The following is a 24,742-nucleotide window of genomic DNA, read 5'->3' as shown; positions in this document are numbered from 1 at the left end:
GTAATGGGGATTGTCACTGAGAAAACCTTTGAGCCACAGATGAAGCTGTATCCATGAAGGGGTTGTCTAATAGGCCAGATTATTCTTTGAACAAAGCAATAATTCCAGTGGCTTCTTGATAATGTTTTGACGTTATCATAATCTTTATTTAACTTCTCAGTGTAGATCCTTGGCTGAAATGCACAAGAGGGAAATATTATTGGCAAGCCTGGTAGGAATATTTTGCAGAAGAATAAAGAAATATTTAGGAGAGGAATGGGATACAGCAGCTGACCATAGAACTGCAATGGAGGAGGTACAAATGCCTAATAGGAATAATCTCTAGGTCTTTCAGTGCAACGTTTAGTTAAAGTTGACCATAGAGTTGCACTGGAGGACCTAGATATCCCTAGAGAGAACATAGTAATCAAACCTGTGAATAATCAAATCTGCAAATATCAAATCTGCAAATATGAGTGTAAAACCTAGCTGGACATGGATAAAAATAAGAAGCTATTAGGCATTGGGCATTAGCTGGGTTAGTCTGGACTATCAGTATGCAAGGGGATCTGGCACCACCTTTGATAGCAACTATGAGGAAGAAGCTGAAGCATTCATCTTGGCAGACTTGCCTATGAGGAAATATACCAAGCCCACGAAAGCTTATGCTACAACTTCTTCGACAGAGTTCCCCTCAAAAGTGCTACAACCCCCCCCCCTGCATTATGGCTGTGTGCCTCCAGTCCTTTTGGACCCATTGCGACCCTAAGGCAATGGCTGATCTATCAGATAAAGGGGTAGTCATAATTTAACAATTAATGCCTAGCCAAGTAGGATGGAGAGCCCTCCCTCCAGCCCAACTGCCATAATAATAATAATAATAATATTTATATTCTGCTTAATCACTCAGAATCCAAGTGGATTACAGCAATAAAACTGCCAGAGGGAGAGGAGAATCAGTGAACCCGATCCCTTTCCCTACCACCATCCCCTTCTCCTTTTGTGTCCTGTCTTTTTAGATTGTAAACCTGAGGGCAGGGAACTGTCCAATTAAAAAAACCTGATGATGTGAGAGCCTCTGTGGCCGAAGAGCGGGGTATAAATCCTCCAGATAAATAAACATCTTCTTCAGAGAGGGCTTGCCATTCCCAAACTCTGAGGCTGAGAGAGTGTGACCCATGTGAGAGCATGCCCAAATTCACCTAGTGGGTATCATTATTGTATAATCACTTCCTCACAGGATTGTTGTGAGGCTATAACGGGAGAAAGAAACACGAAATGAAGCTTATTTTGTTTGTTTATTTATTTATTTATTAAGCCGCCTTTCTTTCAGACGGGGCCCAAGGCGGCTCACAAGAGGCGAGGCCCGTTTTGAGGAGGGAACTGTCACTGTGTGACTTCTGTGGAGAGAGAAAAAGGCGGAATTAAAAAAGCCCCTCCCAAAGCCCCTCCCCTTCTCCGTCTGGGGGGGCGTGGCTTGGGCCTCTTCTCCTCCTCCTCCTCCTGCCCCTCCCCCCTTTCGCCATGACGATGAACAAATGACCTCGCGGGGAATGAAATTTAAATTCCGCAAAGGCGAGCGAGTTCTCTGCTTCGAGCCGGACCCGACCAAGGCGAAGGTGCTTTATGATGCCAAGGTGGGGAAGCCCCCCCGCCCAGCAGCCCGAAAGGGGGCGCGCGAGGGAGGGAGGGAGCGAGGGAAAGGGAAAGGGAGGGGCTGGGCGCGAGGGCGGCGCGAGGAGGACTAACAGATGGGTGCTCGCGCATGCGCGCTCCCTATCCCTCGCGCCGCGGCCGTTGCTTCCCCCCTTCCCTCCCTCCGCGTTTCCATTCCAATCGTTCTTACCGGAAGTGGCCTCTTTCTCGACCGCACTTCCGGTTCTCTGAGTTGAGAGGCGGAGGGAGCTTCAGTTTGTCCTCCTGTCGCCTTTGGGAAGGCGCTTCAGGGTGTGTGTCTCTATGATAATGGCGGAGGAGGGGCCTGGAAGCCTTGGGCTTCACACTGTTCTCCCCCCCCCCCCCTTTTGTTTATCATGGGGACCAGAGGTCCTCACCCAAAATGGAGGATGTTGCCAAAGGAAAGCTTAAAAGGCACTCATACACACTCAGTTTATTGGCAGCTGTGTTATTTATGTGTGTATACACACATTCCTCCATGTGTGTGTGTGTGTATATATATATATATATATATATGCTATATATATACACACACACCTCCATATGTGTGTGTGTGTGTATTATATATAACTATATGTGTGTGTATACACACACATTCCTCCATATGTGTGTGTGTGTGTGTATTATATATAACTATGTGTGTGTGTATACACACACATTCCTCCATGTGTTTGTATACATATATGTGTGTGTGTGATTATTCATGCATCTGATTAATCCATTCTCTCTAGGTCCTCTGGTGCATCTCTGTGGTCAACTTTAAAAGTTGCACTGAAAGACCTAGAGATTATTCCTAGAGAGAATCCTCTACTAGGACTTTGCAGCTCCTCCAGTGCAGTCCTATGGCTAGTATCTGTTGGATGTTGGCCACAGAGTTTCACTGGAAGACCTAGAGATTCCTAGAGAGATGTCCTCTCAGGTAAAAACATGTTTGCTTTTGTTATTTGAGGTTTTTCCATACTCACGGGGGCCTTGTGCCCACAACCCTGGTGAATATGGAGGGATGAGTGTATATTGTCATCTGCCCCTGAGCCGACCTCAACTCATGGCAGCCCTGGGCATGAAGTATCTCTAAAAAACAACAGCCCTGACCTCTGCTGCTCTGCTCAGGTCCTTCAGAGTCATACTTGTGGCTTTGTTGTCACTGACTTATGGCAACCCCGTCAAGAGATTTTCTTGGCAAGTTTGTTCAGAGGGGCTTTGCCATTGCCATCCTCTGAGGCTGAGAGAGTGTGGCTTGCCCAAGTTCACCCAGTGGGTTTACAAGTCCGAGCCAGGATTCGAATCCTGCTTTTCAGAGTCGTAGTCATGCCCAAACCACTACACCACAGTGGCAAATTCATAGTTGGGACCTCCCAAACTGAGTCCCATCGAAGCACAGTGACCTCCCTGATGGAGTCTGTCCATCTTGTGTGCATTCTTCCTCTCTTTCTACCACCCTCCACTTTTCCTATGATTATTGTCTTTCCTCACAGGCTACTCCGCATGCCTGCAAATTAAAAACAAACTGCACAACACATACAACCACAGAAGTGGTTCAATATCCATATTTGCTTTGAATTGCTCTCCCCCTGAAAAAACAAACAAAACCAAAGTAATGTCCCTTCTAATCCATTTAAAACATGAATTGCCCCTTTTGGAAATGAAATTTTATCTCCACAGAAAACAATAGTACAGTATATTATTATTATTATTATTATTATTATTATTATTATTATTATTATTTATATCCCCAGGGACTCAGGGCAGCTAGGGTAGTGCTTCTTAAACTATCTGATGCAGAGGACCAGCATTCTGTTTTTCACAATATGACAGGAGCAGCAGTTTATCTGCATCCCTTTACTCCGACTGTTTATTTCCTGGAAACTTGCTGTGGACCACCATTTTGACCTGAACTAGTTTAAGAAGTGCCAGGGGCTGTGTAAACGCTCTTGAGGCTTCCTGTGGCTTCAGGGCTGCACTTCACCCACTCTGGGTTAGCAAAGGCTTCACATGCATGGGATACCTGTAAGGCAGTGGTCTGTGTTTGTATTTTTCTTGCATTGAGAGAAACCTTAACAATAGCTTTGTATTTCTTGATATAAGGACAAGTGTGATAATAGCTTAATTTCTACTTGATAAGGTTCCACGGCATGTAGTAAATTGGATATCCCCTTGCATTGATTGCCACAATAGAATCGAGTTGATCTGCTGATCAGACTGTTTTTTAAGGTACTAGAGCAGGCCAGGTGTTTTCTTTTCCTGGTTCATTGACAGCCCCCGTGTATGTTACTTTCTGGTTCAGTTATACAGAGAATGGCTGTTACCAGTTCTGTTTAAGGGAATAAACTTTTCAGCTTTTTCTCATCCCTTTTCGTCTAGTTAAAAAAGATGGTCTTGGCTACACCGTAAATAATACTTTACACTTTTGGCCAAGATTGCAGCCTTGGCTCTGAGCAACTGATACTGCTTTTATGCCCTAAAATCTGGTCCTATGAAAAGCATAGTGAAATTACATACTTAGATAATTATTACATAATACTTGAAATTAAAGCAGTTTGCACCCGGCTGTAGGTTTGCCTTCATCATCTGTTGTAGCCTATACAGTGCTTCCTCGGGTTACGAAATTAATTCGTTCCGCGGCCGCTTTCGTAACCCGAAAAGCCTTCGTAAGCCGAAATGCCGTAGGCGCTAATGGGGAAAAGCCGCGATTCCGTGTGAAATAGCGCCGAAAAGCACCAAAAAATTTTTCGTAACCCGAAAAAACATTTGTAACCCGGAACAATTATTTCCTATGGGATTTTTTCGTATCCCGGAAATTTCGTAACCTGGGTATTTCGTATCCCGAGGTACCACTGTAGAATGAAATTGTATGTGATGGTGATAAATAGACAAAATTATCTTGTAGGAAAATTTGCTTCCATGTGGAAAGTGCTGTTAGAACAGATAGGCATTGTGACATTAAAATGTGACAATATATTGCATCTTTTTATGTTGATTTATACAGTCGTCCCTCCAGACCCTGTTGCAAATCCGGAAAAACTCAAATATTGGAGTCCCCATTGGTTACAATGGTGGAGCGCTCCTGCACATGCCATTTTGTCCCTCCCGCTTGCCATCTGCAAAGGAGCAGACCATGTACTCCAAGTCCACAAACGGAGATGAGTGTATTCATTCCCACAGGACTTTTAAATAGGATCTGTAGCGATTAATATAAATTTGTGCCATGCTTAAATCAATAGTAAACATCTAAGAGATTTCACAGGGTTTCTAATTCCAGTTGTGGAACGCAAGCCCAGTTTTCTAAGGTGGACTGGCTGGACATGAAATTTCTAAAAGCTTGTGGTAAGTCACAAGTAAAGAGGCATCCTCAAAGCAAATGTACACTTTAGAGACAGGTACAGAACAACCTGCTACACATTCTTACATATTTTTAGCCCTTTATGTTTCATCTCTTAAGGAACTGAAGAGGAAATGAATTCTAAGGTGCCACTCAATGATATATCTTAGTTATGTAACAATTCTGTTTTTAAAAGTGCAGTACTTGAGTACTGTCCCATTTTCTTTCTGAAACATGAGTGTAACTACTTCTGGATATAGTACATTCCAAACTAAACTCACTTATTTTGAAACAAAATTATTTCTGTTGTTCAAAATTAAAATATATGGAACCTACCTCTGTATCACTGTACTTAGTACCTTGGGCTGCAAAACAATGTGTGGTAAACAGTATACTGTATGGTAAAAAAGTAAACTGTTTATAATAGGAGTATTTGTTTGCAGGAGGAAATATTTACCAAATCATGTAAATGTCTCTAATTTCAGATTGTTGACATTATTGTTGGAAAGGATGATAAAGGAAGAAAGATTCCAGAATATCTGATCCATTTTAATGGTTGGAACAGAAGGTGAGATGCACATATTATTATGTTGCACTTTGTAATTCCCTTAATTTATGAAAGGACTGTGAAGTTGAAGGCTTTCACAGCCGGAATCTATAGTTTTATGTGGGGTTTTCAGGCCATGTGGCTGTGGCCTGGAAGAGTTTATTCCTGCCAGACATCAGAAGGGTTGCCAGACCCATAAGAATGAAGATAATCAACCCACCCAAAGGGAAGGTATTTTTATCATACATCAGAGGAGTCACAGACAGAATAGGGAAACTGGTGAAGAAACACAACCTCCAGACGATCTACAAACCAGCCAAGGAAATCCAGTAAATGCTGTGCTCAGCGAAGGACAGGAGACTCTCACGGTCGCAGGAGTTTACCGCATACTGCTGAGCTGCAGACAAGTCTACATAGTGACCACAAATGCAGCGCTGAAAGATGAATGGGATACGAAAGACGCTGCAGACTGAGTCAGCCAGAAAAATCCAACAGTGCTTACCTTTATTTACAGAGTGCAATCCAATCACCAACGCTATCATACAGAACTCACAAAACCAAACTCCTCTCAAACCCACACAGAATACTGGAAGCCTCTGAGTTTATATACACACCAGACCATGCGGTCTCGCAAACTCAGCCACTTCCTGTGTCACACAGTAAAGTGTCCTGTCCATACAGACACGTGTTCATCTTTGTGCTTTGCTGCACGCAGGCAGCAGACTGACCTTATGCCTATGAGCATCAGCTGTAGCCGATTAGCTTCGTCCTTGTGGTGCTGAATGCCCATGGTCGCCACACACATCTAAGCATTTCACAGTTAGCTTGCTTTAACCCTTGACACAGGACTCCAGGCAAGCACCATCTTTCATGGTGTTTGTTATTTTATTATGGACTGTCATTGAACTTTTAGGGAACTTTTAGGGATTTTATTATGGATTGTCATTGAACTTCTTTCCCATCCTGCTTATGTCCTGTCCTACTGTTTTAAGTAGTTGATATACCATCAGTAATTACCAGTCTCGAGGTCTATGTATCAGAGATGATATATAGCCCTCAGGACTGGTAACTACTGATGGTGCTGGTTCATTCCCTCTGGTCCCTCTTTAAAACTTTCTCAAGTTGTCACCCACCACTACATATTGTGATAATGAATTCCATAGTCTTATTATCCACAATGTTAAAGAAATATTTCCATTTATCTACCCAAATCTCCCACCTTTCAACTTCAGAGGATGGGCCCATATTCTAGTATTCTGAGACAGAGAGAGAAGACAGGTATCTATTTTTTCTGCACCATGCATTATTTTATACCTATCTATCATATCTGTTTTCACTTGCCTTTTTCTCTAAATTGAACAGTCTCAAATAATATAATGTGTCATCAGAGAGGAGTTTCTTCAGACTTATTTCATCTTGCTTTATTTTTTTAAACTCTTGGTGTGTTTTTTTAAATACTCAGCTGGGACAGATGGGCAGCTGAAGATCATGTTCTTCGTGACTCTGATGAGAACCGCAGATTACAGCGTAAATTGGCAAGGAAAGCTGTGGCTCGCATGTAAGAATCAAATAAATGTATCAGACTTTTAATAAATGAAACTATAGACGCATCTAAATTGGCCCCCTTAATCAAGAATATTATGATCAGGGGCGCTTCAATGTGCGCAGACAGGCCTCCAGCTGACACTGCACCATCTCTACTGGCCACTGCTACTGCTGCAGCCTAGCAAGCCAAGCAGCTCCCTTCAAGAGCCTGGCCTTTGCCACCACTTCTGCTGAGGTCAACAAGGAGGGGGACGCCCTAACCCCTCATTGATTGCACAGGTGCCCTGTTCTGACCTCACTAGAAACAATGGTGTGCTAGGCAAGTTGTCGCAGGGAGCTGCTTGGCTGGTGAGGCTGGAACAATAGCAGCGGCACAGAAGAGGACAGGCCAGTGGGGATGATGAGTTGGGTGTGTAGATGTGTGGACAGCTGGGTTGCTCAGGATCTAGCCCAATCCATCTGTTCTCATGTCCAATGCACATGGGTTCATCTCAGAGTTTTCTAGAAACAGCGTTTTCTGGTGGGTTGGATTGATGGCTTAAAGAAGCGGATTCACTGCATGCTTTCTGAGAATTCATTGCACCGGATATGGAGTGAGTCCCCAGTTTGGGGACAATGTAGACAAGCCCTGTATTAAATACAAAGATATGATCCAGGTAACTGATAGTCCCAAATAAAGTAGACCCATTAAATAAATTGCTGAATAGTATGTCAACATTCATCTGTAGCTGGCATTAGTAATTCAGGTTGAATATTTTATCTATAATTGTGTCTTCCCCATTATTGTACATACTGGCCTGTTACAGACAGCCAAAATAAAGCTGCTTCGAGTCCACAGTGGAGATCATGGTGTTTTCAATGATGCATGCGTCCTAAGAGTCCAGAAGTCGCACCAAAGCCACGCTGGAGCATGGCTTTGGTGCGACTTCTGGACTCTTAGGACGCATGCATCATTGAAACACCATATCTCCACTGTGACTCGAAGCAGCTTTATTTTGGCTGTCTGTAACAGGCCACTATGAACTTTTCTGGTCTACTGAGCTTGAGAATCTAGTGTCCCTATCATCATAAAGTAGCTCAGCTCATATGTTTCTCTTTTGATGAATAGGGAGATGCATGAGAGTCCATTTCTTGTCTGGAATTCCAGAAATAGGGAAGAAGTGTTCCTCAGAATTAGAAAACTATGGCGAGTCAGAGTTACTGATGCCTTGCCCCTTGTTCTTGTAAAGAAAAAGGAGCTGCTATCTCCCTCTAATGTTTTCTGATTTCTTTAGCTACTGCTACATTAAAAAAGCACATTTTGTCTCCTTAAAAGCAACCATCTTTGTCTAATTAGATGGGATTTTCTTTCATCTGACATTAATGACTTTTTTTAAATATAAGCTTTTAAGTAGGATAGACTGTAGGATAGACTGTAGTCCTTGATTGTGAAACAAACCAACAGTAACCCAGTTTCTTAGACATACAGGAAATTGTGATTTTCATGAACCATCCAAACCAGGATGAAGTCATGGTTTCCAAACTTGATGTACAAAATTATTACAAAAATATAGAAAGAAGCTGTGTTTTGCTGGTCTGGCTTATTCATGTGGTCTTAGAACATAATCTGCATTTTGCACGAACCAGCTCTTAATATCTCTGAACTTAGTTTTCACTTCATGTTCAGAGAAGGGGAAAAATACAAACATGCTGTAATGTAGGCTTGGATTAAGTATTCCTTTTTATACAGTATTTCAGTTGATTGAAGGAAATATATTAAAGATATTTGGTTGAATGTTGGGCTTTAACAAATTTCTTTTGTAAGCCGCTCTGATAGCCTTTTGGCTGAAGAACGGGGTATAAGAAAATAAATATTATTATTATTATTGTTATTTAGGAGGAGAAAGGGAAAGAAAGGGCGTCGCAGATTGCCTGGTGTTGATTCTGTATTGAAGATCCTTCCTGCTGAAGAGAATGAGAAGGCCAGTGTAAAGTGTAAGTTGACCTTTATTTCATCTGCTTAAATGTTTGGGTGTCACAGTGAACCATGATTCCACAGTGATTGTTTCTCACCAAACAAGCCTGTTTTGTTAACCCTCCCCCTTTCAAGTCATAAAAACAAACTTTAAATATACTTGGATTCTTTCTCATGTTTGATAAAAAATTAGACTGAAGATGCAAGTGGAAGTCGGCATTTTGGCTTATCCCCGACAAACCAGAATTATACTAGGATTTGTTCTATTGTGACTTCTTACTCAAGTCATTCAACTGGATTTTACATTTTTGTCTTTTATATGAATTACAGTAATAAATTGAGGTACCGTAATAAATGTTTTCTCCTGAAAGGTGTACTGCAGTATTTCTGAATTAAGTTTCTGGAAACAAAGGTTTTTGTTATGGTAACAACTGTATCCTTAAAACTATTTGTATATTTATAAAAGCTTCTGGTACCTGGAAAGCTTTATTATTATTATTAATTATTAACCTTTATTTATAAAGCGCTGTAAATTTACACAGCGCTGTACATACAATCGTTACCATCAGATGTTCTACTTGTTTTGATTTTTTTTTATTAGTTAAAACTCTTCAGAATCTCAGACTGGCAATATCCAATACAGTGTTACTGATGAAACCAATTTGTATTTTAGAAATTAAGTACTGAAGAGTTAGAACAGGTAGAGCACCCCAATTTCCATTATTTTTCATTGTTATTAGTAAGCATTAAGTATTGTGTTGCGATTTTAAATGATACCAGTTTTATCTTTTTCCATAGTAAATATGTTTGCTTCAATTTAAAATGCAGACAAATCCAAAGACATATATATCTTTGGTCAAATGAAGTCAATAAATATGTGTTAGATGTCAAAGGTAACTCATTTTTTCTTATACAGCTATAAGTAGTTCTTCTTCTGATGACAGTGATGAAGGCACAGATGAAGAAATAAGGAGTGAAGAAAGTGACACTGATTCAAAGATAGAAATGGTATTTATGTTCATTCAAGCTATCTTGACGCCATTTACCAAAAAAAAAAAAAAAAACCAACCCAGAACTTTCTGTAAATAGTTATCAGAGTACTGGAGATTTCTGTAATAGATTTTAACTTTGATCCTTAGAGCTTACATTCTAATTATAAGGAACTTGAAACCAAATAAATATGTTTTATTAATCTTGGTGAAAGTGTTAGACTGGATACAGAGACAGTTATGCCTAAACTAGACTACCGTATTTTCCGTCGTACAAGACTACTTTTTAGCCCTGGAAAATCTTCCCCAAAGTCGGGGGTAGTCTTGTACTCCGGAAAGCCCCTGGGTCCTAAAGAGAGCCCTTGGCAGGGAAGGCTTCTCTCAAAGGCAAAGGAGCATCCTCTTCTGTTCTCTCCTCCTTTGCTTTTCCCCTGCCTTCCCTCCCTCCCTCCCTTTCTTTTCCCCTCCTTCCTTCCCTCCCTCCCTTCCTCCTTCCTTCCTTCCCTTTTTCTTCCTTTTCTTCTCTTCCTTCCTTCCTTGCTCTCTCCTTTCCCTTCCTGTCCTCGGAAGGCAGAAGGTCTCTCTACCTTCCCCCTCCAGCCTGAGAGCAAGGCTGGCTACAGAGCAACCAATCCTTTGGAGTCACACACTCACAGTTTTCAGCCAATCAGAGAGAGGGCTGGAGAGTGGTCGCCACCCCACCCTCAGAAAAGGGTCTCTCTCTCTCAGCCCCTGAGTCCCTCTGAGAGCCAGGCTACAGAGCAACCAATCCTGTTTCGATGGAGTCACACTAACAGCCAATCAGAGAGAGGACAGTGGTTGTCTCCCCCCCCGCCCTCACAAACTACAATTCCCAGGATTCCCTGGTTTTTCAAGGGAATTGCCTCCATGCATCCAGATCCCAGCCCCAGAGATACAGTCTACAGTATATTATTATTATTATTATCATCATCATCATCCTTTATTTATTTATTTATATTAGTGTTGCCAGTTTAAGCCCACTTCTGCAGATGCATTTGGATTTAATGATAACAATAGTGGTGATGATGAGGATAGAGAGATAGGTCTTGTAGCACATTTGAGACTCACTGAAAGAAAAGGTGGCAGCTTTCCTAGACTTAAGCGTACTTCCTCAGATGCATGGGAATTGTAGATCATTGTGGCACCAGAGCTCTTTCTCACAAAACTACAATTCCCAGGGTTCCCTAGCATTGAGCCAGGCCAGCTAAAGCGGCCTCAAACTGGAGTATTTCTGCAGTATGGATTGGACCTTGAGCATTTTTAATAACCAAGGTCCAAAACACACTGCAGAAATAATCCAGTTTGTGACCACTTTAACTCTCCTGGCTTAGTGCTAGGGAATCCTGGGAATTGTAGTTTGTTGTGGCACCAGAGCTCTTTCTGACAGAGAAGGCTCAATGTCTCACAAAACTACACTTCCCAGGGTTCCCTAGCACTGAGCCAGGGCAGCTAAAGTGGTCTTGAACTGGATTATTTCTGCAGTGTGTCTTGGATCCAATTTAGGCTGCATCTTCATTCCAGAGACAATCCAGTTTCATACCATTTTAACTGCCATGGCCCAGTGCTATGAAATCCTGAGAATTGTAGTTTGTTGTCACACCAAAGTTTGCTGAGATGTCTCAGAAAACTAGAATTCCCAGGATTCCCTAGCACTGAGCCAGGGCAGTTAAAGGGGTGTCAAACTGGATTATTGCTGCAGTGCAGTTGCAGCCTAACACATTTCTATTTGGCACAAAGCTTCCTGAGCTTTGATTCCAATAGGAGCCACTTGAACTGCCATGACTCCATCCATACAGAATCCCTGGGATTTGTAGTTTGGAGCAGCACCCCGCATTCTTTGGGCAGAGAAGGCAAAAGACCTTATAAAGTCCTAGGATTCCAATAGGATAGAGCAGCAGCTCTTAAAGTGGTGTCAAACTGCATTAATTCTAAAGTGTAGATGCACCAAGAGGAAGGGCGGGAGGAGTTGTCGGGGCGGGTGAAATAATGTTGTGTATGCTGTTATTTCAAACATGGAACACACTCCTTCCTCAGAGTGTAGTGGAGTCTGCCTCCTCTTCTTCTCCTTTTCTTCTTTCTCCTTCTCCTTTTTTCTCCTCTCCCTCTTTCTCGTCTGTTGCTGCTGCTGCTGCTGTTGTTGTGTGCCTTCAGCTCCTTTCTGACTTATCAAGGAAGAGAGGGGTGGTCTTATACGGTGAATATATCCCAAATACTCTATTTTAAGTTGTAAATTTGGGGGTCGTCTTATACGCCCAGTCGTCTTATATGCCGAAATATACGGTAAATGAAATCAGTGAGAGTTAATTTAGTAATTTTAGCTTTGAAATCCCATTGATTTCAGTAGTCCACTTTAAAGACTAATAATTCTGGATCTGATACCAATTATAAAAGGTACAGATACTTTGAGTAATATTAACATGCTGTTGTTATTAATGCCTGTGTCCACTGATATGTTATAGAATATTTAAAAAAACATTCTTCTGTTTAAGGTACAGCCACTAAAATATATAAGAAGAATTTACAATTTTTTTAAACATATTCTTATAGAAAGATGAGCAAGAGACTCATACCAAAAGGGACATGGAAGAAAGAGCAATAAACATTGAAATTCCTGAAATATTGAAAAAGAAGCTTGAAGAAGATTGTTACTATATTAACCGAAGAAAGAGGGTATGAATGAATGAAAATAGTCAAAAGTATCTATGCTAAATCCTTGTATGCAGAAAAACAGCATTTTATATGCATATCTACTCAGAAGTAAGCACAATTGAATTCATGAGTATTGCTCCCAAGTAAGTTTCTATAGGATCGCAGCCTTAGTTTTCAGTATAAGGAGAATAGAAACCAGTGAAAAGGGGTTCTAGATTCTGTACTAAATGTATATTTCTTGTTTCTTCTACTGGCCTTCAAAATAATAATAATAATAATAATAATAATAATAATAATAATAATAATACATTTTGAGTAATCCTTGATCACCTTCCCCTTGTACAGCATATAATCTGAAGAAATAGACTACTACATGGTACTGTGTTCTTACAAGTAGGATTGTTTTTCTAAGCTGCATTGTTCTTAGAGTAGTCATTTCTGAGCCAGCAGTGGCTTAAATCAGAAATGACTCACCTGCTTTAATTCTTCAGTCTGCAATCGGAGCTCCTGTGAAGTGAATATTAAGTAATACACTTTGCTAGCTATGTTTTGGTAACACACTAGAGTTGGAAGTGAGCCCCACTGAAAGTGACAGAACTTATATAAATAAAGCTTAATAATAAATTTATATAATGTACTTGTTCAGTAAACTGAAGACAGTGAGCGATTGTAAACTGGAAATTGACCTTTTCATCTTTGCCATATTGTCTACATGGCTTGCATTCTAGGGTGCTTTGTACATGTAATTTGTACTCAATCTTCCTAAGATATGTGTAATATTGTGTGTTGGTTCGGAATATACTTAATTTCCTATACCAGTCATAATATTCAGTGTGGCAAACAGGATAGGTTAGGTGAGACAAGTATTGTCAGACTGAACGTGTGCCAGATTATGTGAAATACAGCCCTTTAAGTTAAAGACAAATGGATTTTAAATTAGTGATGTTTATTGATGTGCATTAGGTAGATGCAGTCTACTGTCTGTAATGGTGCTCCTCCAGATAAAGAGCAGATTTCTTGTGTTCAAACTATTTTTATATATTTGTCTGCACAAACTCAAAATGTACATGTGTTTGAAAACATTGGTATGAAAAGTAATTTGTCCAGTGTTGCATAAAACAGCTTCTTCAGTTTGACCCTTCATTGATTCTCTTACCTAGTTGGTGAAACTGCCATGTCAAACGAATATAATAACCATTTTGGAATCCTATGTGAAGCACTTTGCCATTAATGCAGCTTTTTCAGCCAATGAAAGATCACGGCACCACCAAATGACTTCACACACCAACCTGAATATGCACTATGTCCCACCAGAAAAGAAGTAAGCAAGCACTATTTCAATTTATAGTGATCGTTTCAAATGAAGGGCTAAATTTACAAAGCAGCACATGTTCACTTATGGCTAATGATCTTATAATTAGCCATTTGGCCTGCGATGCTAAATAGAAAGGTTAACTAACTCATTGCAGCAAATTTGTCAAATATAAAGATGATGGATTTTTAGCTATCAAAGAAACTGTTACAGCTACCTTATGTAGATTGTGAATAGGAAATACTCAGCTATTGATATTACATTCTTCATTTGGATTATGATTTTGTTCTAGCTCTTTTGCATGCAAGCTAATGAGCTTGTTTATTAGAGCTTGTTTGGGGAGTAAAAGTCTTCCCCCCTCTCCAGTGTACAGCTGCTGTTCGATGCCTGTTTAAGGGATAATTTCTCATTTTATGTACCTAAGCACAGTTTCTAAATGTTATCTTCTTCACTTTGAGGAAACTTGTGTACAAGCAGAATGCCTTCTTCCAGTAATTTGGGAACTGCAGAGGATTTAAATTCACACTGCATTCTTTGTTTAGAAGAGATGTATTATTATGAAGAGCAGGAATGTTTTGGATTTGTAACAAGCTAATAGTTGTACAGCAATAGTTTCAAATTGCATTAACTTTATAAGTTGCTTTCTTTCATCTGACACATCTCTCTGGATATGATGGGTCAAGCAGATACTTTATATTCTGACCTATTGCTTAATATAATGTACAATAATAGTTCTTAGTGCAGCTGACTAAAGTCTGCATGCATGTTTCTGTAAAGATACAGTTTTAAATGCAGTTACCCCAAATCCTTAGTTCATTTTAAGTTACTTTTTGCAGCCTTTTAACTGCCCTCTCCCCAAACTCAGCTTACTTTCCTGGCTGCTGGCTATCAGTACACAGCCTATCCTGCTCGTAAGATTTATATGAATTTCTTCTTGTAACCCTACTTTGATCTTTTCCCAATTTTGTTTCTCCCTAGCAAATCCCCTTATTTCGAATATTGGTCTATTCTGTCTGCTTTTTCAGCAGCAGTTAGAAAAATAGTTTTTAACAGCTCTTAAAACTTTGTTTTCATAATTGCTATTCTTCAAATCTCCTGAGATATCTTGTCCTATGAAGAATCTTTTCTACTCAAAGTGTTTTGTTCATTTATCTAGCTTTTGTATACATCTGTATCACATCACTTTCCCCAGCTATATCCATTATCAAGTGATATTACCGGTTTTTATCTGTTATGTTTATTAGTTCCCTCTGTGTGTGTGTTTGGGAGCTGGCATCTTCCAAAGTTCAAACACTCATGGCACAAGGGCCTCTCTGATTGATTAAAACTTTGTGCTGACTATCAAGGTTTGGGAAAATTTGTGGCTGCTTATACATTTGAATGAACAACTTCCATTAAATTTTACACTGTTATGTTAAGAAGTGTGCAGTGATGGTACAATGCTGCTGAAATACAGGTTGAATTTCCTTATCTAGAAATCAGAAATCTGAAATCCTCCAAAATCATCCACATGGGTGGCTGATATAGTGATACCTTTGCTTTCTGATAGTTTAGTGTACACAAACTTTGTTTTATGCACAACATTATTTAAAATATTGACTATTAATTTTGCATTTAGACTTGGTTTCATCTTCAATATACCTCATTATGTGTATGCAAGTATTCCAAAATCTGGAAAGAAAATACAGATGACATCTAAAATATTTCCAGTCCCAAGTTTTTCAGATAAGGGATACTCAACCTGTGGCATAGTCTCTTTAGTTCTCTAAACTGAAAATCCTTTATCTGCCTCATAGAGTATTGACATAATCCTATTTGTTAATTACAGAAAATATTTTAACAATTTTTTGTATAATTCTTTTTTTTCCCCCTAGTGTTGAATTATGTAAAGAAATGGTGGATGGACTAAGAATAACTTTTGACTTCACACTTCCATTGATTCTGTTGTATCCCTATGAGCAAGCACAATTTAAGAAGGTGACATCTTCCAAATTTTTTCTTCCCATCAAAGAGAATGTAGCAAACTCTAACAGGTGGGTTTGGTATTTTTACTTTCACTTGAGCATATTTTCAAATTGGTATACTCATTTGGTATCAAGTACGCAAGGTAGGAAAAAACTAGAATGTAAAAGGTTTTGATTTTTAAAAAGTTGCATAGTTAAGATTTTTCTTTTTTTGCATAACATATTACCTAGGTAACGGTATACAGGCATCGTCACTAAAAAGCCTTTGACAAAGCAGCTCTCTCTCTCTCTCTCTCTCTCTCTTTTTAAACAAAGTCTCTTTGTGTCCACAGCCCCACTTTCCTTCCACGTACACTATCTAGTTGGAAATTTTTTTTAGCATCAGCATTGGGAGAATGATGAAGGGGGCAGGAGAAAATGTCTGTAGAAAATAATGCAATTAGACTTGAGCTGGGTTCTGCACTAGCCAATTCTATTGTAGCTGTATGTCCTTGCCTACAACAGGCAAACTAAATAGCATTTTCCTCCAGAACCCTTACAGAGCATGTATGAACAGCAGAACAGACCCCCAGCATTTAAAAAAAATAAAAATTATGGTGCTATAAGTTTGGCCACCAAAATGGAAATCATAAGAAAAGTAGAGAGTGAAAGAAACAAAAATAATCCCTGGATGTATTTTGGAAGAAACTTTTAAGTGGTCTGTTGAAGGTTCAAAATATTTTAGTTTGCTGATGCAAGACTCACCTGTGCTGTTTCATTTCGTATGTGGGTATTGTTGGCTTTGAACATAAAGTTTGTAGAAACCTGTTGAATTGCTCTTCTTCTTCGTAATGTAGGAACATTTTCCCATTCTTTGCGTACTGGTTCTTCCATTGGTACCATATTTTATGTTACAGAAGTAATTCCCAGGAACACATCTACTTTATTAACTGAGGTATACCTGTATTGATCTCATGCATGTCTGTTTTCTCTTCCTTTAGAAGTCAAGAAGAACTCTCTCCCAGTCCACCTCTTCTGAATCCATCAACTCCACAGTCCACAGATAGTCAACCTATGACAATAGAACCTGTAACACCTAAACGCCGAAAAACTGAACCTGAAATATTGCATTCTCTAAGGCGTTCTACCCGTCACACATCCAACTGTGACAGATTATCAGAAAGTAGTGCTTCTCCACAACCAAAACGACGGAATATTGAGGCTCCTGCATCAATGCCAAAATTGTTTTTGCACCTTGAAAAGAGTAGGTAGTGGTGCAAAGAAAAAAATTATTTCTGGGAAGAAATAGAGTAATTTTGTAAACATTTTCCTGTTTGTCACTGGTTGCTTTCTAAGAAGTATGGAAAGGTGTTTGATTGTCTAAGCTGATTCTGTATACTATTGGTGGAAGTGCCCCCCCTCCTCACATATAGACAGCAGGTATTTTAAGCCTGCTTTCCTGCATTTTAACCTGCCCTCATCAGCTTTCCTTACCAAAACAGATTTGTTTTAATCAAGACATGGAACAAAAACTAGCCTGAATCTGGACTTGAATCTTAAATGGAGCATGCCAACTGAAATCCATGACATCCCATGGATTTTACTAGGTTGCTAAATATAAATAAGCCTGGTTCTATCCCAATGTGGGCTGTTTCTCATAGACTTTTGTTGTCGTTTAAGAAATAAAAGTCAGCCACAGCTGCTATAACATGCTCCCAGCAAAATGTTGGATGGTGAACCCTTCATGTTTCTCCAATTACATGTATCAACAGTAGAAAAGAAAGAGATTGTGGACTATGGCAAGGAGACAGAGTAGTGATTATAGCATGTATTTTATTTTATTAGATATAAAGAGACACAGGGCAGCCTTTTTGGCAGCAGCCAGACATCCTTGGTTATAGCTTGTTCCAAGCTGATTACTGTATTTTGTAGAAGTACTTTGGAAGGTGCAGCCATATGATAATAGTTTGACAGAATCTTCAGACTGCTGGGCAGCAAAACTGTAAGCAGTCAGCAGTAAGTTGAACAGGCTGTATTCTTTTGATGCAACACATGTTTATAGACAGTTTTTCTTTGAATGGGCATTGATATTCTGGCATTAAATGATGAAGAAAGAAAGTAACATAAAAGCCATGTTAGTCACTTGTCACTAAAGAAACCAAAAGCCATGGTTTGCCCACAGTTCTTCTCTAATGCTATCAAATGATGCTACTTAAATATTGTTGGAGAACTTACTCTTTCTTAAGTTTCACTATTTTATCTGCCATCCTAAATTATGTTTCTAGAATGCTTTTCTTATGAACTTACTTCCTATTTTAAATGTGAAAGACTTTTCCAGGAATGACTACTGTATTTCAGCAGTAGACTTGTTGTTTAGTATTTATATTCTTGATACAACTCTCAGGTGTATAGATTTCATTTGACTTCACTGTGGGAAGAAAGTACATTCATACCTCCATATTTGTGGATTTGATATTTGCGGATTTGAGTATTCATGCATTTGATTAATATGTTCTCTCTAGGAATATCTAGGTCCTCCAGTGCAACTCTGATCAACTTTAACAAAAAGTTGCACTGAAAGACCTAGAGATCCCTATAGAGAATACTCTACTATGCATTTGTAGCTCTTCCGGTGCAGTTCTGTGGTCAGTGTCTGTTGGATGTTGCCCACAGAGTTGCATTGGAGGACCTAGAGATTCCTAGACAGGTGGTGTTTTTGTTATTTGTGGTTTTTCCCTATTTACGAGGGTCTTGTGCCCCTAACCCTAGTGAATGTGGAGGGACAAGTGTATTACATGCACTGGGGAAAAAAGAAAGTATTAACCCTTTCTTACTGGCCAGCTGATAGATTTCTGGCAAGAACTGAGATGTTCCATTATGTAACACAGCTAAATTCAGTTCTTCATCATGGTCTCTGTGCCTCACACATTAGGGTTTTGTGCCTGCACATAGACTCCATTCAGAAATTTCAAAGCTGAGCAGATTGGTGGGTAGTCCTTCCCACTCCCTTGTAATGAGTATGCCCAATCTCTCCAATCTAGCTTTACCTTCAGTTCTCTTTCATCTGCCATTAGAGAAATTCCACTTTGACTGTTCTCTGCTAAGTAGCCTCCTGTTTTATTCTATACATCTATTTCTTGTCTGTTTCTTGTCTATGTTTCTATTTCTTATCTAATCTTGTCTTTTTTTTAAAAAAAAAAAGATTAAATTATCATTACTTTATTTTTACTGCAGCTGCCCCTCCTTCCCTGGCCTATGGCCTCTACTTCTCTTTTCAACCTTTGCTGTACCTGTGGTAGAAACATTTCTCTCAAACGGACTTTGCTTGGGAGAAGGTCACATGGTTGAACTTTCTCTGTCTGCAAGGCTTTCACACAGAGGCATCTATTTTTGGGACAAATCTTTCTCAGTTGCAGACTGTGTGTTGGTAAAGGACCTATGGCACTGGTTTCCGTTTCCTTACTTCTGAAAACACCACAAATACCAAAGGCTACCCCGACTACTACTTTGCCAACTCTGTTTCTTTGGTTCTGACTGTTGCTGATCCCACTACATTGGTATTGATCATGGTATGGAATCTACCCTTTCTTGGTTATGCCTTCTGCTGCTTCTCCTCCTCTCTGAGATGTCCCTTTGACTTCTCAACCTTCTAAGACAGCTCACCCTCCTAAACCAAAGAAACGCTCTGCTTCCTCGATGGACAGCTCTGACACACATGGAGAGATTCACATTCTGAGAAGTACCATAAACAGCTTAAGCCATCAGCATTTGCACAGGCACAATTGGCATCGATACTGACATCAATGCAAACCTTTTTGACGCTGACATTGATGCAAACTCCCTCAATACCGACATTGTTCTTGATACTGACGTCAACACAAAGCTTTTTGGTGCTAATGTTGCTTTTGATACCGATGTCAGTATGATCTCCCTCGGTGCCGACGTTCCTCTCTGAACCAACATCACTGCAAATCTCCTCAGTACTGACATCACTCTCTATACTAATGTAGATACTATCTCCCTCAGTACCGACATTGCTCTCGGTACTGACGTCAATGCAAATGTTCTCGGTATCAACGTCAACACAGTATCTATACTGAAGTTGACATTCGGAGTTCTTTCTTGCCGATTCTGACACCCACTACAACAGTGTCTTCACAACCTCTGGTACCAACCTTGGTACCTTCATACATCTCTGCCTCTCCAGCTAAACATCTCCACCATTGACAACTACACGTCCCTTTGATCACTCCAGATATCATCTTCTCAGTTGGATCCACTGTCCCCTAAGTACAGGGAGTATGCCAATAGGTCCCAATCTGCTAGGATGACAGCCCTCCATGTCTGTTTCCTACATGGATCACTATAGGTTTTAAGATTATCAGTTAGAGAGGGACCCTCCTCTTTACCGTTGGAGTTGCCATACCTGGAAAACTGGGACGATCCCGGATTGGAGGGTCTAAAAACTGTCCTAGCCCAGCTGGGCATTTTTAACCCACAAATCCTGGATTCCTGCTTTTTTCCAGGCCACATTTTATCAGTCTCCAGTGCCCTGGTAAATTGTGGGTCTTATCCGCCTCATGCAAGAATTCTACCAAGCATTCCTACTTCTACAAATGGAGGCATTTCTGTTCCTTTGGTTATGCCTGTTTGGAACTTGTCTCTGGTCCAGCTGTCCATGGCCCTGCACTTTCTTCTTAATTTCCGTGACCAGCGCCTAGCTTTTTCGCCCCTCAAGATGGTACCTCTCTTTCATCATTGCACACTAACCTATGATAAAGAGATTCTTCAAAGGCCTTCATAATTTATGTCTTCCATTGCCCCTGTTAGCACCTCTCTAGTCTCTGTCTCTGGTGCTCACCCAACTCACTCGGCCTCCCTTTGAACCTCTGGGGTCAATCAGTATCAAATTGTTCTCCTTCAAGGTGGCATTCCTGGTTGCTATCACTTCAGCCAGGACGTTGTCAGAACTTACTGCTCTCCGCTCTGATGAGCCATACCTGGTCTTTCATAGGGAAAAGATTGTTCCAGGACTGAATGTTTTGTTCCTACCCAAGGTAATGTCTTCCTTTCGCCTTTCACAAGATACCATTTTACCAACGTTATATCCACAAGCTTCCTCTACACTGGAAAGGGCTATGTATTCACTAGATGTTTGCTGTACCTTGTTTTTCTTACTCAACATACTGCTGAGTTGTGTTGAATCAATAAGTTGTTTATTTGTTATGGTGGACCTAGGTAAGACCACCTTGTTTCTTTGCAACTTTTTGTGAAATGGATATCCAAGACTATTCTGGCCTATGAACTGGCTGAGTCCCCTATACACATTGGTGTCTGCTCACATTCAGTCAAGGCTGTCTCATCATCCACTGACTTTCTTTGAGATGCCTCTGCCTTATCTCTGCAAGGCCGCCAGGTGGTCACAACTACCCACACTTATTCAGCACTACAGGCTTGACTCCAGATCACGTTGGGATGCCAATTTTCACCCTAATGTATGAGGCAAAGAGGCCACAATGAAGGAGGACAGGTTGTGTACGTGTAACTTTAATTCTTTGAGTGGTCATCTGTGCCCTCACACATACCTACTCTACTTCCCCTCTTTCAGGTCCCTGTTTTTCTTTATGGTGGACTCGAACTGAAGGTGGAACTAGATTGGCAGGATTGGGCATGGTCAGTACACAGGAGTGGGCAGGGCTACCTGCCAATCTGCTTAGCATTGAACTTTCTGAATGGAGTTTCAGTGCAGGTGCAAAACCCTAATGTGTGAGGGAACAGATGACCACTTGAAGAACTACAGTTACAGTTAAGCAACTTATCCTTTCCTGCCAGGAAGGGAATTCTCCTTGAAGGATAACTGCAAATGTTTTGATGAACTTGCTGGTTACAGCTGAAGGAAACATTTCATAGGTCAATAACAGACATAGTATATTCATAAAATTAATTGCTACTTTTCTTTGTAGAAACTCCTGTCCACAGTGGGTCATCATCGCCTATTACCTTGACTCCTAGCAGAGAGGGCAGTGCAGTGTTTGCTGGTTTTGAAGGAAGACGAAACAATGAATTAAATGAGGTAAGCTCTGTTAAGGTTATTGCTGGTATTAACTCCTTCAGCAGTAAAGCTTATAGTCTCACCCCTGTCTATCCCCTTGTAAGAAATAACATCCAGGAAGACAGAAGTTCACAAAATAACCTTCTTTATTGTAAGCAGCAGAAAACATAACAGCATTAGTAGTCTTTCACCAAGCAGAGACAGTCAGAATCTGCCAGCATACCTTAAAACCATAATAACGGCATTAGCATGTGGTGCAAAGCCTATTGGTTTGTTCACTAAGAAGTAACAGAAATGTTCTACTCCACAGAAGAGGACCTTTGAGTCTTAACACACTTGAAAGTAAGACACAGAATCCTTACAAGCCAAAAATCTCTAACAAGCTGTTGTACTCCAAGAAGCTGGATTTAAAAAGCTGTGACGTTTAGGCTGAGGAACAAACAATGTTTTTTTTTTATTTTGAAAAATTAATAATAGCTGTTGCCCCTCCTCTATTTTGTATGACACACTGTTGAGAGAATATCAAGCCTTTTGAAATGGGATGGCAGGGTTCAGATTTTGGGGGGAAAAAAATCACTGAGCTTGCCTACTTCCCTAGCATGAGTTTCAAAAGCTCTTTAGAATCATTGCTGAGATAACTAGAAGATTGTTAGGAGTATTTAATAGGATTTCAAAGAGAAATGCATGACAGAATTATATGTATCTTTTTTCTCCTTATTTTAATAGGATAGTCATTCATACTATTTTTAAAACTAGATGAATGAGGAGTGAAGATTAATTTGTGACTGGTTTTGTTTTCATTATACCATAAGCTTAATGAGAAGATGTAATAGAGCTAGTTTTCAGGTTAACAGTTAACAACCATTGCAATTTTGAGGAATTCTGTTTCATGTTCAAAGCTATTTTGAATTCTAAATGCATGTAGATCATGTAAACATTTCATAGCCTTTAAACATTAGTTTTGGAAATGGCTCTGGTTGAAAGTTGAAATAAATAAATAAATTTGTGCAAGACTAATCAGGTTACCTAGACAATTTCCAAGAAATCGCTAGCTGAATTTATAATATGCCCTTAATTTTTTTAGGATTGTTGATGTAATCTTTTATCTATAGGTATTATCATGGAAACTCATGCCAGAGACATATCCCCCAGGGGACCAGCCACCACCACCTTCCTATATTTATGGGTCTCAGCATTTACTACGGATGTTTGGTAAAATACAGTTTTGTTTTTGAACACTATTTATAAAATGGTTTCTGTTGCCTTAATTCATGCAGAAGATTTGGTATATGCTTACTTGGAAGTAAATCTTATTTTGCCCTATGTGACTTAGTTGTCCACCCTCCACCCCCAAAGTGTGTACAGGCATACGTTAGTTAACAAAGCCTCTGACTGTAAAACTCCTTTTTACAAAGTCTTTTTATGCCCCATCAGAGCCCCTTCTTCCTTGCCTTCTATATAACTAGAAGGTTTTTAGCAGCATCTCCAATGGGAGAATGGTGAAGGGAGCTGGAGAAGCAGAGACTTTCAGTGTTAGTTTGCAGCACTGTGTCTGTAGTAAACAGTGCAATAAAACATGAGCTGAAAAAGAATCCTACTGTAGCTGTGTGTGTCTACCTACAATAGACAAATAAACAGGAGCTGCCTCCAGAGCCCATTACTGAGCATGCAAAAACAAAGAAAAGGAGAGAGAACAGATAGATTTGTCTTACCAACTACTCCCAACATGACAAAACAAATAATAATTTTTAAAAATCCAAAATGGAAATCATAAGAAAAGTAGAAGCCAGTGGGGGAAAAAGTGGGGATGCATGTTGGAAGAAGATGATGAAAACACAGAGGTGTGACCCTAAACCCAAACTGAAGTTGCAGAACAAAAAAGTCTAGGGGAAAAAAGAGCAATGATCATCAAATAGCAATAGTTTTATTGGAAGCAAACTAGAAGAGTTGGATAAAAAATGGGAGGGATAGGTAAAATATAGTCATTCCTGCAGACAGACCAAATGCTGTGGTCTGTGTGCAGAGCCCAAAGATAAAATCAAAAGCTTATGAGACAAATGAGTAAAAGAGCTGATGTAACCAATATATACTAGGCTAAGGAACTATAAATCCCAACCAAAGGAACTATAAATCCCAACCAATAAATCGAATATATGGAGATGTCATACATGTTAAATACAAATACAAATGAAGTTTTCAACATCTCCAAGGAAACAGATGGGAGGGATAACATAGCAAGCCCATTACAAGTGATGAATTGATAAAATAAGACCAAACGCGTTTCGACAGAAAGTTATTGTCAGTCGCCAGGATTGGCTTTTGTTACAGCATGGAAGAAATATCAATATATATGGATACATCCAGTGAAAATAAGTAATAATAATAATAATAATAATAATAATAATAATAATTTTTATTTGTATACCGCTTTTCCTCCAGATCAAAGCGGTTCACAACATACAAGCTACATGTCACAAAGCAATACAATACATCAACAGTGACATCAGCGATCTCATACAATTAAACAAAAATCCTCTCTCCCCCTGAAGATGGTGGTCGGAAGGAGGGCTCTTTTCTTCTTCCAGGCGAGGCCTGTTGTTGCTGGCCTGCCTCTCTCCCCCTCAAGATGGTGGTCGGAAGGAGGGCTCTTTTTCTTTCAGGCGAGGCCTGTTGTTGCTGGCCTGCCTCTCTCCCCCTCAAGATGGTGGTCGGAAGGAGGGCTCTTTTTCTTTCAGGCGAGGCCTGTTGTTGCTGG

The 24,742-nt window shown here is 40.0% G+C and overlaps 1 protein-coding gene across 4 annotated transcripts in view; it reads left to right on the top strand.

Annotated features, from left to right (window-relative positions):
* Positions 1–1,472: 1,472 nt before the first annotated feature.
* Positions 1,473–24,742, top strand: part of MSL3 (MSL complex subunit 3) — a 28,558-nt gene continuing 5,288 nt past the window's right edge. The window contains exons 1-11 of one of the 4 annotated variants that reach the window (XM_042459082.1): positions 1,473–1,616; positions 5,461–5,543; positions 6,985–7,080; positions 8,944–9,041; positions 9,938–10,029; positions 12,579–12,701; positions 13,841–14,001; positions 15,867–16,025; positions 16,937–17,199; positions 21,899–22,008; positions 23,100–23,199. In XM_042459082.1, the coding sequence (XP_042315016.1) occupies positions 1,518–1,616; positions 5,461–5,543; positions 6,985–7,080; positions 8,944–9,041; positions 9,938–10,029; positions 12,579–12,701; positions 13,841–14,001; positions 15,867–16,025; positions 16,937–17,199; positions 21,899–22,008; positions 23,100–23,199 (1,384 nt within the window). In that variant the 5' untranslated portion in view covers positions 1,473–1,517. Of the gene's footprint in view, positions 1,617–1,826; positions 1,927–5,460; positions 5,544–6,984; positions 7,081–8,943; positions 9,042–9,937; positions 10,030–12,578; positions 12,702–13,840; positions 14,002–15,866; positions 16,026–16,936; positions 17,200–21,898; positions 22,009–23,099; positions 23,200–24,742 lie in introns of those variants that run through there. The other 3 variants (XM_042459083.1, XM_042459085.1, XM_042459086.1) reach the window with 3 other exon arrangements.

This window comes from Sceloporus undulatus, chromosome 3, assembly GCF_019175285.1.
Source record: "Sceloporus undulatus isolate JIND9_A2432 ecotype Alabama chromosome 3, SceUnd_v1.1, whole genome shotgun sequence".
In the NCBI taxonomy this organism is placed as follows: domain Eukaryota; kingdom Metazoa; phylum Chordata; class Lepidosauria; order Squamata; family Phrynosomatidae; genus Sceloporus; species Sceloporus undulatus.
Note: the sequence above shows the minus strand (reverse complement) of the source record. Positions and strands in the feature narration are given on the sequence as shown.